Source organism: Vigna umbellata, chromosome 2 (assembly GCF_029865625.1).
Source record: "Vigna umbellata cultivar VRB3 chromosome 2, Vumbellata_1.0, whole genome shotgun sequence".
Taxonomy (NCBI): domain Eukaryota; kingdom Viridiplantae; phylum Streptophyta; class Magnoliopsida; order Fabales; family Fabaceae; genus Vigna; species Vigna umbellata.
The window spans coordinates 52945958-52959887 of record NC_142166.1 but is presented as its reverse complement, the minus strand read 5'-3'; the positions used below and the strand labels follow the sequence as shown (position 1 = coordinate 52959887).

Below are 13930 nucleotides of genomic sequence, written 5' to 3'. Positions count from 1 at the left end.
AATAATTATAAGAACATACCCAACTTGTGACAGTCCGTGGACTTTCCCAAACTGTAGCAGTTATAGGATTTGTCCAAACCGTACCAGTTATGGAGACATGCTCAAACGTCTAGAATACTTATAGAGACATACTTATACTTGTCTAATATCGACACAAAACATAATAACAATGAATATCGATACTCGTCATACAATCACATGAAATATTAACTTCTCTCACTTGGTTCAAGTAGTTAAGCTTTCAAAGTTTCTTCGTATATTTGAATTTTATATTTATAGGTTTTGACTCTTATCCTTCAAATTATAAATACTCTAAAGAAATTTTAGAAGATATTTCTATTAACCACAAAATATTAGAGTCGTCAAAATGAGTAACCCAGCTCGACCCGACCAGCCCGACCCACCACGGGTTGGTCACTTAGTGAGCCAACCCAACCCGACTCACTTATTAGCGAGCTGAAAAACTTTAAACCCGACCTAACCCACCACGGGTTGGTGGGTTAAACGGGTTGACTCATTGACTCACTTAATTATAAGTTTTTTTTAAAAGAAAAAAAACTATATATTTTTTTAATTCAAATCTAAATAAATTTCACTCTAACCCCAAAGACAATTCAAAATAAAAAAAATCATACAATCTAAGCCTAATCCAAAAACAATAACAAAAGGCGAACAAATAAGTTTTTAATATATTGATAATTTTTGTATCACTTGTCCATCTATAATATTAGAGTCTTAAATAGATAAATCTATAATATTTTTTTCTCTTGAAACATCTTTTCTTTTATCTCATCTACAATATAATAAAAAAATGTCAACTAATAATATTGAAAAAAAAAATAATAAATAATTAAATTAAATTAGGTGGGTTGGTGAGCCAACCTGGCTCGCCACGAAATCAACCCGGATAAGTTAGGTTCTAAGTGAGCTGGCTTAAAAGCTAAGCTGCATAAAAAAATTACATTTTTTTCAAATCCAACCCGGTTCAAACCCATTGTGAGCCGAGTTATCTCGCAGATTTCAACTCATCTTGACAGAATTACAAAATATCATATATTACTTAACCATTTTTTTATATATTTGAGAAAATATATTTAATATCTTAATAATTATTCACCAAATATTTATTTCTTAAAAAGTCCTTTAAATAAAATAAATATCTTAAATTAATAAATCATGTCTCTAATAATAACTTTTAAAATAATTAATTATTATTTAACAATATTTAAAAATATCTCACAATATCTAATAATATATAATATCTTTTTAATTAAATAATCATTAAACTCCTTTATCTTTACTTAAAAATATCCTTTTAACCCTATTTATTTATTTTATTTGTCTTTAATTTGTTATTGCTGATTTAATATTAACTCAGTTTTAATATTATTTAAAAGTGATGTTACGTTTGAAATCATTAATCCAATAGTCAAAATATTGTTATGTCACTTTATATATATATATATATATATATATATATATATATATATATATATATATATATATATATATATATATATATATATATAGGGGTTTGCACGCGTACGCCGGTTTTTCAGTTGGTACATTTTAGCAATGTGTACCGGATTTTAATAGACAAAAATACCCTTATATATCATGGATTCTAAGTTTTAAGGTTAAGGGTATTTTAATAATTTTCATAAAAAAGAAACCCCCAAACCCTTGCTCACCTCTCTCATTCCTCTCAATCCTTTCTCTTTCATCTCTCTCACTCCAACCTTTTCTCTGTCATCCCTACTGTAGTCCCAATTGAAAATATCAGAAACACTTGCCTTTAAACAATTTGCTTTTGTAAAGAGTTGAGTCATTGACATATTCACCTTCAGGCAAAGGTTCATTCAAGATCTCTTCAATTTCACCATCTTCACTAATTTCTCTAATTTCATCATCTGCATATGTTGAATCATCATCTCTAAAAAAAACCCTCCAGGCCAATTACCAATTCTTTCGGATGATGTCAATTATGCTTGTGAAAATTAGATAAAATTATATACGACAAAAATTATAAAATGAAAACTCATTATAAAGTCATTTTTTGTAAGAAATTGTTTAACAACGAGCGTTTCTGATTTTTTCCAGGCCAATTACCAATTCTAGATAAAATTAGATAAGACAAAAATTATAAAATAAAAACTCATTATAAAATCATTTTTTGTAAGAAATTGTTTAACAAGTATTTCTGATTTTTTCCAGGTCAATTACCAATTCCTTCATGCTTGTGAAAATTGGATAAAATTAGATGAGACAAAAATTATAAGATCAAAACTCATTATAAAATCATTTTTTTGTAAGATTGTTTAACGGCAAGTGTTTCTGATTTTTTCAATTGGGGCTACAGGAATGAGAGAGGTGAGCAAGGGTTTGGGGGTTTTTTTTTTTTTTTTTTTAAGTTTTGAGAATGAAAATTATTAAAATACCCTTAACCTTATAACTTAGAATCCATGGTATATAAGGATATTTTTGTCTACTAAAACCCGGTACACATTGCTAAAATGTACCAACTGAAAAACAGGCGTACGTACGCGCGTTAGCAAACCCCATATTTCAGTTGGTACATTTTAGCAATGTGTACCGGGTTTTAGTAGACAAAAATATTCTTATATATCATCGATTCTAAGTTATAAGGTTAAGGGTATTTTAATAATTTTTATTCTCAAAACTAAAAAAAAAAAAAAAGAAACCCCCAAACCCTTACTCACCTCTCTCATTCCTCTCAACCCTTTCTCTTTCATCTTTCTCACTCCAATCTTTTCTCTGTCATCCCTACTTAGCCCCAATTGAAAAAATCAGAAACACCCTATTGTAGCCCCAATTGAAAAAATCAGAAACACTTGTCATTAAACAATCTTACAAAAAAATGATTTTATAATGAATTTTGATCTTATAATTTTTGTCTTATCTAATTTTATCCAATTTTCACAAGCATAAAGGAATTGGTAATTGACCTGGAAAAAATCAGAAATACTTGTTGTTAAACAATTTCTTACAAAAAATGATTTTATAATGAGTTTTTATTTTATAATTTTTGTCTTATCTAATTTTATCTAATTTTCACAAGGATAATGACATCCGAAAGAATTGGTAATTGGCCTGGAGGGTTTTTTTAGAGATGATGATTCAACATATGCAGATGATGAAATTAGAGAAATTAGTGAAGATGGTGAAATTGAAGAGATCTTGAATGAACCTTTGCCTCAAGAAGGTGAATATGTCAATGACTCAACTCTTTAGAAAGACAAATTGTTTAAAGGCAATTTCAATTGGGCTACAGTAGGGATGACAGAGAAAAGGTTGGAGTGAGAGAGATGAAAGAGAAAGGATTGAGAGGAATGAGAGATGTGAGTAAGGGTTTGGGGGGTTTCTTTTTGTTTTTTTTTTAAGTTTTGAGAATGAAAATTATTAAAATACCCTTAACCTTAAAACTTAGAATCCATGATATATAAGGGTATTTTTGTCTACTAAAATCCGGTACACATTGCTAAAATATACCAACTGAAATACAGGCGTGCACGTTAGCAAACCCCTATATATATATATATATATGGAAATATTATATTTTATTAATAATTAAATTTATCTTGATTAATATTAACATATAATACTAACAAGATGTTTTAGAATATACTGCATAAGTTTCTTTTAATATGTAAATTCTTAATGTTTGAAAAAGAAAACGGAAATCAAAGGATTATAAATCAAGCTCTCTTATTATCATTCCTTATTTCTTATAAAGACCAATTAAGAGATACTGATAAAAGCTAGTCAAATTCAAATTCTTCAAATGCTATTATTTCAACGATTATAAAAGGAATGGCACTTTGATCGTAAAAGACAACAAGTGTTACATAAATATCCTGGAAATAGGAAACTTGTATAAGTCTAGTCCAAATAAGTTTTTACTAGACATCAATACTATGATAGGAGGATTTTATTTAAAAATTTAAAAAAATAAAAAACATGAAAAATCATATAAAATTATATCATACATATAAACACCTTGTCTCTTTTCATGTGTAACACAATCTAAAATAAAACTATTAACAATCAAGCATTAAAAAAAAATATATTGGTTCAATCTTAACTTTTGGTATGCATCTAATTTTCTGTTAAAGATACAGTTTAAAATATTTCACTAATCAAAATAGTTTATTACAATAAATGTCGTCTTCTTTTAAGATTAAAAAAGTATCATCCTCTGCAAATCATGTTAATATCGATCTCCCCTTAAATTGATATTGTTGTTATTTTGTGCCATAATTAATCGATGATGTAAAAAATTATGATTGAATTCTAAAATTTTGTGCTTGGTTTCCCCTCCTAACATTTTATATTATTATTTAGGCATTGATATGTATATGGTGTGCAGGCCTGTAGGTTATAATTATTGCTACGTCCTATGAGAGAAAAAAAAGTTATAATTTCGTTTATTATTTTTATGAAAAGGACGTTGAAGTGTAAACTGTATTTTCTAAATGATGATGATTGTTTGAAGCATAACTGATTCCGATCGGGGAGGGCCATGACGTGGAGAGTAGTGAGAGAGGTAGAAGGCCAGGTGTCCGCTGCCGAGCCTCTGTTGCAAAAAAAACAGGGGACTCACGAATAGGATCGCTACTTGTGCTGTTTTCTACACGCCCCTTTCCTTTTTCCTAGTACAGCACTCTAGTATTGGTTTTGTATGTTTTAAGAACAAAAAACAAAAAATAAAGGTAAGAAATCCGATTCATGTTGCAGTGAGTGAGTGACCCATGTCCTTTTCTGCATCTCAGATACTCCAAACGCCCACCCTTCAAGCCAAGCTTATATAGGTATGAAATGTAAAATTGGGTTTGCGTTCTGGATCTGTCATTCACCGGCTTCCTTATTTGCCTTTTCAGGCTGATTGATTACGAAACGAATTGAAACTATGAGTGGGGCTGTTCTTGTTGCTGTTGCTGCTGCCATCGGTAACTTACTGCAAGGATGGGATAATGCGACAATTGCTGGTCTGTTTCTGTTATTTTCAACTTTTTTCTTTAAATTTTTCGTTTATTGATTTTGTTCTTTTTCCTTTGTGATGAATTAAAATTGGCTGATCTACCCATCATATGATTATTCAACTGGGTTTATTTGTGTTCGTATGCAGGATCTATCTTGTATATAAAAAGGGAATTTCTATTAGAAAGTCAACCCACGGTTGAAGGTCTAATTGTGGCCATGTCACTTATTGGTGCCACCGTGGTTACTACATGCTCTGGAGCCCTTTCAGACTTGTTAGGCCGCCGTCCTATGTTGATTATTTCCTCCCTCCTTTATTTTGTTAGTTCTCTTGTGATGTTATGGTCTCCAAATGTTTATATCCTCCTCTTTGCAAGGCTTTTAGATGGTTTGGGAATTGGTTTGGCAGTTACCTTGGTACCTCTTTACATATCTGAGACAGCTCCTCCTGAGATTAGGGGATTACTCAATACACTTCCACAGTTTACTGGTTCAGCGGGAATGTTTTTATCCTATTGTATGGTGTTTGGGATGTCACTGACCAAGGCGCCAAGCTGGAGACTCATGTTGGGAGTTCTTTCAATCCCTTCTCTTGTTTACTTCGCACTCACACTGTTCTTCTTGCCTGAATCTCCGAGATGGCTTGTTAGTAAAGGCCGAATGCTTGAGGCCAAGAAGGTTTTGCAGCGCCTTCGTGGAAGGGAAGATGTTTCCGGTTAGTTTCTTGTTTAGTCTTCATGACTAACTTGCTTTTGCTTAATTTTTCATGTTCTACTACTTTGATGTTCAAATCAGATCTTAGCTGGTTGTGTGCTGGACATTCAGCTGTTCACTTTTGTGTGATTAGATATGTATATTCTATGAGCCTGATCTGTTCCAGTTGCCATAATCTTTTCACTGTTCATTTGTGATGGTAACAGGACAATGAACGATGGTTAGTTATGTCAGTGATTATTTTTCGTGTAAATATGATTATAAATATTTAGTGCATTCATAAAATAGGCGAGTTGGGGGCGGGGGTTTGTATAGACATTCAATGTGTGTAGGAGTTCAATTTATGCTCTATTAGTATAAAACATTTTTTCACAAACATACAACATAAATTCACCCCATCACTATGTCATGTCAATGAATATGATGGTGTTTGAAAGTGAATTCCTATTAGAGGTATGTCTAATAATTTTTACGTTAATTATTGTCATCGGGCATGGACAGGTGAAATGGCTTTACTGGTTGAGGGGCTTGGAGTTGGAGGTGATACAGCCATAGAAGAGTATATAATTGCGCCAGTCAATGAACTTGGTGATGAAGAGGACCCATACAGAGAAAAAGATCAGATTAAGTTGTATGGACCGGAACAAGGTCAGTCCTGGGTTGCTAGACCTGCACCTGGACAAAGTTCAATCGGCCTTGGATCTCGGAAGGGAAGCGTGGCAAATCAAAGTGGTCTAGTGGACCCTCTAGTGACCCTCTTTGGTAGTGTTCATGAGAAGCACACGGAAACAGGAAGCACTCTTTTTCCACACTTTGGGAGTATGTTTAGTGTTGGGGGAAATCAACCTAGGAATGAAGATTGGGATGAAGAAAGCCTTGCTAGAGAGGGTGATGATTATGTCTCTGATGCTGCTGTCGGTGATTCTGATGACAATTTGCAGAGTCCATTGATCTCACGTCAAACAACGAGTCTGGATAAGGACATACCTCCAACTGCTCATAGCAACCTTTCAAGCACGAGGCAAGGTAGTCTTTTGCATGGAAATGCAGGAGAACCCACTGGTAGTACCAGGATTGGAAGTGGTTGGCAGCTAGCATGGAAATGGACTGAAAGAGAGGACCCAAATGGAAACAAGGAGGGTGGTTTCAAGAGAATATATTTACACCAAGAAGGTGGTCCTGGATTACGTGGTTCTGTGGTTTCTCTCACTGGTGGTGATTTACCGAATGACGAGACTGTACAGGCTGCTGCTTTAGTGAGTCAGCCAGCCCTTTATAACAAGGACGTTATGCGTCAGCAACCAGTTGGACCAGCCATGATTCATCCATCTGAAACAACTGCAACAGGGCCAAACTGGAGTGACCTTTCTGAACCTGGAGTGAAGCATGCCTTGTTTGTGGGGGTGGGACTTCAAATTCTTCAGCAGGTAATGGCATATTTTCAATATCAGCTTTTTGACTGTAACCATCTATTGTAATGTTTCACTTTAGTACTTTGTTTTCGTTGCCTTTTGATGAAACATTCATTGTGTTCTATCCAAGTGGTGGTCACTGTTGGCTTTTTTTCATCTTGTTTACCTTCTTAAAAAATGCTGAACATGCAAGGACAGGTTAATTGCCAACCTATAACTCTGTTCCACCTGTGCAATTTTTCACACAGCTTAAGAATATATTTTGTAAGATGCTCTCTAGATTGTGTTTGTTAGGATATAAGGACTGTTAAGGTTTTAGGAGTTTTCTGAGGTTAATAGTCTTGTACTAGTCGTGCTACTTTGTACTTTACCTAGATTATTAGTATAAATAGTTGTTAGTCATTTGTGTTGGTTTTTAGAATCAAAACAGTAGCAGCTTGAAGCTAAATGCTTTTGTATTATTGATTGTAAAATAATGAGAAACGTTACAATATTTAAAACCTGAAAAAGTAACTACCTTCTAACATTTTTATCCTAATTTTAATCCACTACTTCAACCCATAATTAAAAATTAACTAAATCCTAAAAATAAGGAACAGACTTTGACTCGATTAAAATTAAAAATAAAATATTCCTAAAGCATTTTCTTAACACTCCTCTTTGTTTTAGGAACTGTAAAATCTATGAAAGGTCAATCTGGCTTTAGTAAAATGTTTCTGAATCTTGAACTCTGAATTCCAATATAACCCTTCTTCACAACATCAGTGTTGACTTTATTAGCACCTTTAGGCTCCTTCTCTTATTCGTCTTCATAGTTAAGAAGGTCCTCCTCGTACGTCTCGTTCCAATAACGTACTAAATTGTTTCCTGATTTGTCCATGGTCACCCATGATACGATCATGGCCCTTCCCACACAGTCACCTATTATTATATGAACCTGTTGAGGAACATTATAGCTAGAAGGGGCAGCAAAGACATCACTGTGAAGGGGCACATCCTCAGCCCTATCAACCTTCCAGATGAAAGAAATTAATTTGCCTCCATGGCAAACCACAGTCACATTGAGAAGGATCAAAACCAATGTTGCAGCCATTGTTGCAAAATAAGAGAAACTCTTTGCACCCAACATATGATGAGGATGTCTTAGCTTCTTGTGCCAGATTTTTGTCACATTTTTCCTTGAGTGAGAAAACAATTTGCTCCTCCTCCAATGGTTTTAGAGCAAAGCTTTTCCCTTTCATTTTCACCTTGAACATATCTTGACCAGCTGCATCTTTTAATCAAGCAATTTTTGTCTTCAAAAATAACTCTAAATCCTCCTTCAATCAGTTGACCAACACTTAACAAATTTTGGTCAATTTCAGGAACGAAAAGAACGTCTGGAATAAATTTTGTGCCTGCACAGCTCGTAATTGCAACTGTCCCCTTTCCTTTGACTGAGATATAATCACCAGTGCCTATTCTGACTTTGGTGATTTCAGTTGGCCTCATATCTCTAAAGAGTGTCTTGTCAAAGGTCATGTGGTTAGTACAATCACTATCAATCAGCCAACTTTCATTTTCTTCACTGCTTGCAAAACAGGTGGCCACAAATAATTGATCTTCCTCCTCCTCCTGTTCAACAACTTTAGCTTCTTCCTCTTGCGGTTGATTTTTGCTCATGCATATGACTACTTCATGTCCCAATTGATTGCACTTTATGCATTTAGCATCTGGTCTCCTCCAACATCTGAATGGAGGGTGACCCATTTTGCCACAGTGTTGACAAGGAGGGTAATTTTTCTTTTCATCCTTTCCTTTGTTGCAATTATTTGCACTGCTTTGATTGCTGGCTGGATGATTTTTCTTGTAGTTTTTTGCTTGTTGGCTCTCGGCTAGAAGAACACCTTCAATAGCATAATCTTCCCTCAATCTTCCCTCATCAATCTTCGTTGCTCTTGGGCCTGGAAGGCATGTATCACTTCAACAAGAGTGATTTTAGAAATATCATTTGTATTTTCCAAAGAAGCAATAGATGCTTCATACCTTTCTGGTATGGTCACCAAAATTTTCTCAACAATTCTGGAATCTGCAAAATTACTTCCCAATAATTTTATCTTGTTGGCAATACCCAACAATTTGTCTGAATACTCCTTGATTGTGTCAGACTCTTTCATCCTTTGAAGTTCAAATTCTCTCATCAAGTTAAGCACTTGCATCTTTCAAATTTTTTCATCTACAATATATTCTCTCTTCAGATAATCCCAAATTGCTTTTGCTGATTTGAGAGTCATGATCCTAGTAAAGATGGTTGCAGAGATGCCAGCATAAAGACATGACTTTGCTTTTGCTTTTCGGGTTTTCTTCTCCTTATGATTTTTGATCTGGGCCACAATGGGATTGTTAGGCAGCAGAAGGATTTCATAATCTTCTTCTATGGCTTCCCAAAGATCTAAAGCTTTTAGGTAAGCCTCCATTTTAACAGCCCAAAGATCATAGTTTTCCCCATTGAAATTTGGAAGAGTTGCTTGGGAAAAGCTTGTTTCATAATCCATTCTAAGGTCCCGTAAGAAAAAAGCTCTAGATACCAATTGTTGGTTTTTAGAATCAAAGCAGTAGCAGCTTGAAGCTAAATGCTTCAGTATTATTGATTGTAAAATAATGAGAAACGTTACAATATTTAAAACTTGAAAAAGTAACTACCCACTCACATTTTATCCTAATTTTAATCCACTACTTCAACCCATAATTAAAAATTAACTAAATCCTAAAAATAAGGAACATACTTTGACTCAATTAAAATTAAAAATAAAATATTCCTAAAGCATTTTTTTAACAGTTTGTATCTAACTCATGCAATTATCTTTTCCATTTTCAACAGTGTCCATACAGTTTATCCGCTTGTCAGCTAAAGAGTTTGATTGGGCTTTTGCAATGACAGAGATCTTTAATTTTTTTTAAGCATAATTACTTTTGCAACTATCGATTTATAGAACAGTGCCTTATTTAAAAGAAAAGTTTAAATTTGAGATGTTATTTGATTTCTGTGGATGAAATTGTTTTAGTAGGTGTTAAATATAAAATCCGTCTTTTTCAAACGTAAAGTTAGGAAATAGTATCAAAATGATTTGAGCAAAATTTTTCTGGATCTGAAAAATACTTTTTCAGTTCTGTTTTGATAGAAAAACAAACAAACAAATTTATTTGATAAATGAAATTGGACACTTTTTTTGTTCACTACAACTAGATTATTCACATTATTTTTAGTTGATAACATACATTTTCGGAATTTGAGGCTAAAAAGAGTATGTTTTAGTAATGTAAAAAAAAATACATCATATGAGTTAATGGTATAATGATATTATATCCAACTTGGAGGAAATTGTGTCGAAACTTATTTGGCCATGCTAGATTATTATTGAAATCTTGATTGAATTCCTATCTTCAATGGCCTAGAAAAGAAAATTCCAAAGGGATTGAAGTTCTTTCTACATTATGCAAAAAACTTCTTATTATTCTATGTAATCCAGTAGAATTTTACTTTCTAAAAACTTTACAAGAATCATTTGCTTCAATGTCCTTGAATAACTTTTACTTTATGGGTTGAAATGTTACTGATTTTACCGAAGTGGAGAAAAGACTCTATTGACTCCAAAGCTAAGGTAATCTGTTAAATCAAGCTAAAACTTTTCCTAAAATATGTGTGTTTTGGTTTGGAAGTTGTCTGATACCCTACATATGCTTGTGGTGTTCTGTTTTGATAACAGGGAAAATTACAAAATTATAATTATTGATAAACATATTTTCAGTATGGGAACAACAAATTCACTCTCAATTGTGTAATTTACTTTATAAACTAGCATTCATTAACTGATCTTTAACATCTTAATGTCAACCAATTAGGCTTGGCTCTGCTACTGGTGAAAAATTATGCTTGACTTTTTTAAATCCTCTTTTAATGCAGTTCTCTGGTATAAATGGGGTTCTCTACTATACACCTCAAATTCTCGAGCAGGCAGGTGTTGGTTATCTTCTTTCAAACCTAGGCCTTGGTTCTACTTCTTCATCCTTTCTTATTAGTGCAGTGACAACCTTGTTGATGCTTCCTTGTATAGCCGTTGCCATGAGACTCATGGATATATCTGGCAGAAGGTATTCATCTTGCCATTATCATTTTCTGTTGGTTTCTTTATCAAATAATATGAAATAGGCTTAAAGGGGTGGATGTCGTTGTTCGGATGTTTTTCATATGAAAATATTGTTTCTATTGCATGTCCCCCTTCATGGGTTTTTCTAAAATCATTCAGTGTAGAGTAGATGTATATAATAGGTGGCTTTGACTTCTTCACTCTTTGTTGTATCTAGCTTGAATATGTTCATGAGATTTTTGCGGGTCCCAATAGCTCTTTTAGTTTTTTGTTTTTCATCCTGTATAAGGTGCAATTTTCACTTATTCTATTTCCATGTTCCTATAAGAAACATCTTTTAGTTATTTTACTTAGACTTTTCTCTAGAAGTTGTTTGATGAAATACTGTTATTGCTATCTCTATCAATAAATGTTTCATTGCTGAAGTTACGCTGGTGTTGGGTACTTTAAATTTAGTAATTATTGCAGTTGCCAAGGATAATTTGGGGATTTTAACAGACCATCAGAGATAAAAAAAAAAGTTTGTTGTTTTCTTCATAATTTCAGAGGTGTCTGAAGATACAGACATAGGTAACTGCTTTGTAAGCTGTAAGGACTTATTATCTACTTGAATATCTGCCCTTTGTGCATTTAGAACCCTGGCAATGTAATTACTTATATCTTTCCCAGTACTTCTTTGTATTCTTTCAGTTGCAATGCATCTTGGTGATACCCTCTGCTTTTTCCTTTCTGCAGGACTTTACTGCTTAGTACAATTCCCGTCCTAATAGCATCTCTTATCATATTAGTCCTGGGGAGTTTTGTGGATTTGGGCAGCACTGCAAATGCATCAATCTCAACCATCAGTGTTATTGTATATTTCTGTTTCTTTGTCATGGGATTTGGGCCAATTCCTAATATACTTTGTGCAGAGATCTTCCCCACTCGAGTTCGTGGTCTCTGCATTGCCATTTGTGCTCTTACCTTTTGGATCTGTGATATCATTGTCACCTACACACTCCCAGTTATGCTCAATTCCGTAGGCCTTTCTGGTGTATTTGGTATTTATGCTTTCGTGTGCTTCATAGCATGGGTATTTGTCTTTTTGAAAGTTCCAGAAACCAAGGGCATGCCACTGGAAGTCATCATTGAGTTCTTCTCTGTAGGAGCAAAACAAGTTGAGGATGCCAAAGTACAACTGACCTAAGGCTAAAGATAAATTGAAAGTTTTGACGGTACCCGCTAATTATTTTAATCTACGGCTTTGTTTGAAAATTTTCCCTGTTTAAAAGTTTTTGTTTTCTATTATTTTCTCTTTTCCGTGGGTTGAGATTGAGAAACAAGAAACTTTGTTTCTGTAAAGAAAAAGAAAAGCATTCGTTTCCGGTTCATTTATGGAAGTTTGTATTTCATAGTTGTCCTACTATCCCGGTTCATTTATGGAAGATTGTACTTCATAGTTGTCCTACTATCCGTAGTTTGTACTTCATAGTTGTCCTACTATCCGTAGTTTGTACTTCATAGTTGTCCTACTATCCGTAGTGGAAATTGATCACTTGATTTCTCTAATATATGACAAAGATGGCTGGTGTATAATGACCGGAATATTTTTGGATGGATTCAACAATTGTAACGTCACAAATGTAAATTAATTGGTAAATGTTCTTTTATTTAAGTAACTTAAACTTGTTTATAAATTATTTGTAATTGACAGAAATTTATATTAATTTCACAAAATTATGAAGCAATTTGTTTTCACATCTTATGGATGATTATAGTTGTAACAATTTCCTTGGGATGGGTAAGGGTAAGGAAATTTATCCTATTAGCTATTTGGTTTTTATGTGAAAAATATCTGTGAAATATATTTTATATTTATTGATATTCAAGGATATTTTGTAGACTTTTTCAAAATTTTAGATGAAATTATTTAAAATTTACTTTTGGGTTAAATACTTTTAGATGATATAAAATTAAATTCCGCCGTGTTTTCAAACTATACCAAATTTTGGAGTAAGAATTAATAAAAATTAATTTTAATCTTAAATTTATTTTAAATTTAAATTTAAATTCAAGGACTGAAAATATATTTAATTATTAATTTTTTAAATTTTAATTTAAATAAAAATTAATATTAAAATATAATACAAAACGTTAATATAAATCTTTATAAAATTCAAATATAAATAAAATTACAAAATCAAAAAAGTTAAAATTTTAAAAACTACAAAATTTAAAAAATTACAAAACAGTCAAAAGTTATAAAAAGAGACCGATAAAATTATAAAATTGTAATATTATAATATTATAAAGTTATATACAGTTATAAATTATAAAATTATAAAGTTATAAAAGTACAAAATTCAAAAATTATAAAATAATAAAATTCCATAATTAAAAAATTATTAAATTCTAACATTATAAAATATAAAATTATAAAAATGTGAAATTAAAAATGTTAATTTAATTCTTATTCTGAAAAACATAAAACTATTTAATTTATGTTTCGAAAAAGTTAAAGTGAATTCCTTTTCTAAAATTTATTTTAAAACTTCTGCTAGAAAACTTCTAATTTTTTTTAAGTAATCCGTCCCTTACAAAAAATAAAATAATCCTTTCAAAAATTACAAAGGTTTAGTTAGAAATTATGGATGCAAAAAAATTATACTGCCTCAATTAATTGTAACTCGTACACTTCGA

The 13930-nt window shown here is 32.4% G+C and overlaps 1 protein-coding gene across 2 annotated transcripts; it reads left to right on the top strand.

The window, feature by feature from the left end:
• Positions 1-4516: 4516 nt before the first annotated feature.
• Positions 4517-12701, top strand: TMT2 (tonoplast monosaccharide transporter2). Of its 2 annotated transcripts, none has more exons than XM_047306440.2 (6): positions 4517-4730; positions 4899-5006; positions 5147-5713; positions 6214-7139; positions 11068-11255; positions 11987-12701. In XM_047306440.2, the coding sequence occupies exons 2-6, from the start codon at positions 4928-4930 to the stop codon at positions 12435-12437; spliced, it is 2211 nt and encodes a 736-aa protein (XP_047162396.1). In that variant the 5' UTR covers positions 4517-4730; positions 4899-4927; the 3' UTR covers positions 12438-12701. The 2 variants fall into 2 exon arrangements, with proteins under 2 accessions (XP_047162396.1, XP_047162394.1); XM_047306438.2 differs by having other exon boundaries at positions 4517-4829.
• The last annotated feature ends 1229 nt before the right edge of the window (positions 12702-13930 follow it).

Excerpts from the sequence above, each read along its gene's own strand:
- TMT2 (XM_047306440.2), top strand. The coding sequence starts at position 4,928 with ATGAGTGGGGCTGTTCTTGTTGCTGTTGCTGCTGCCATCGGTAACTTA. Across the intron at positions 5,714-6,213 it reads TGGAAGGGAAGATGTTTCCG|GTGAAATGGCTTTACTGGTT; the intron begins GTTAGTTTCTTG and ends GGGCATGGACAG. Across the intron at positions 11,256-11,986 it reads ATGGATATATCTGGCAGAAG|GACTTTACTGCTTAGTACAA; the intron begins GTATTCATCTTG and ends TCCTTTCTGCAG.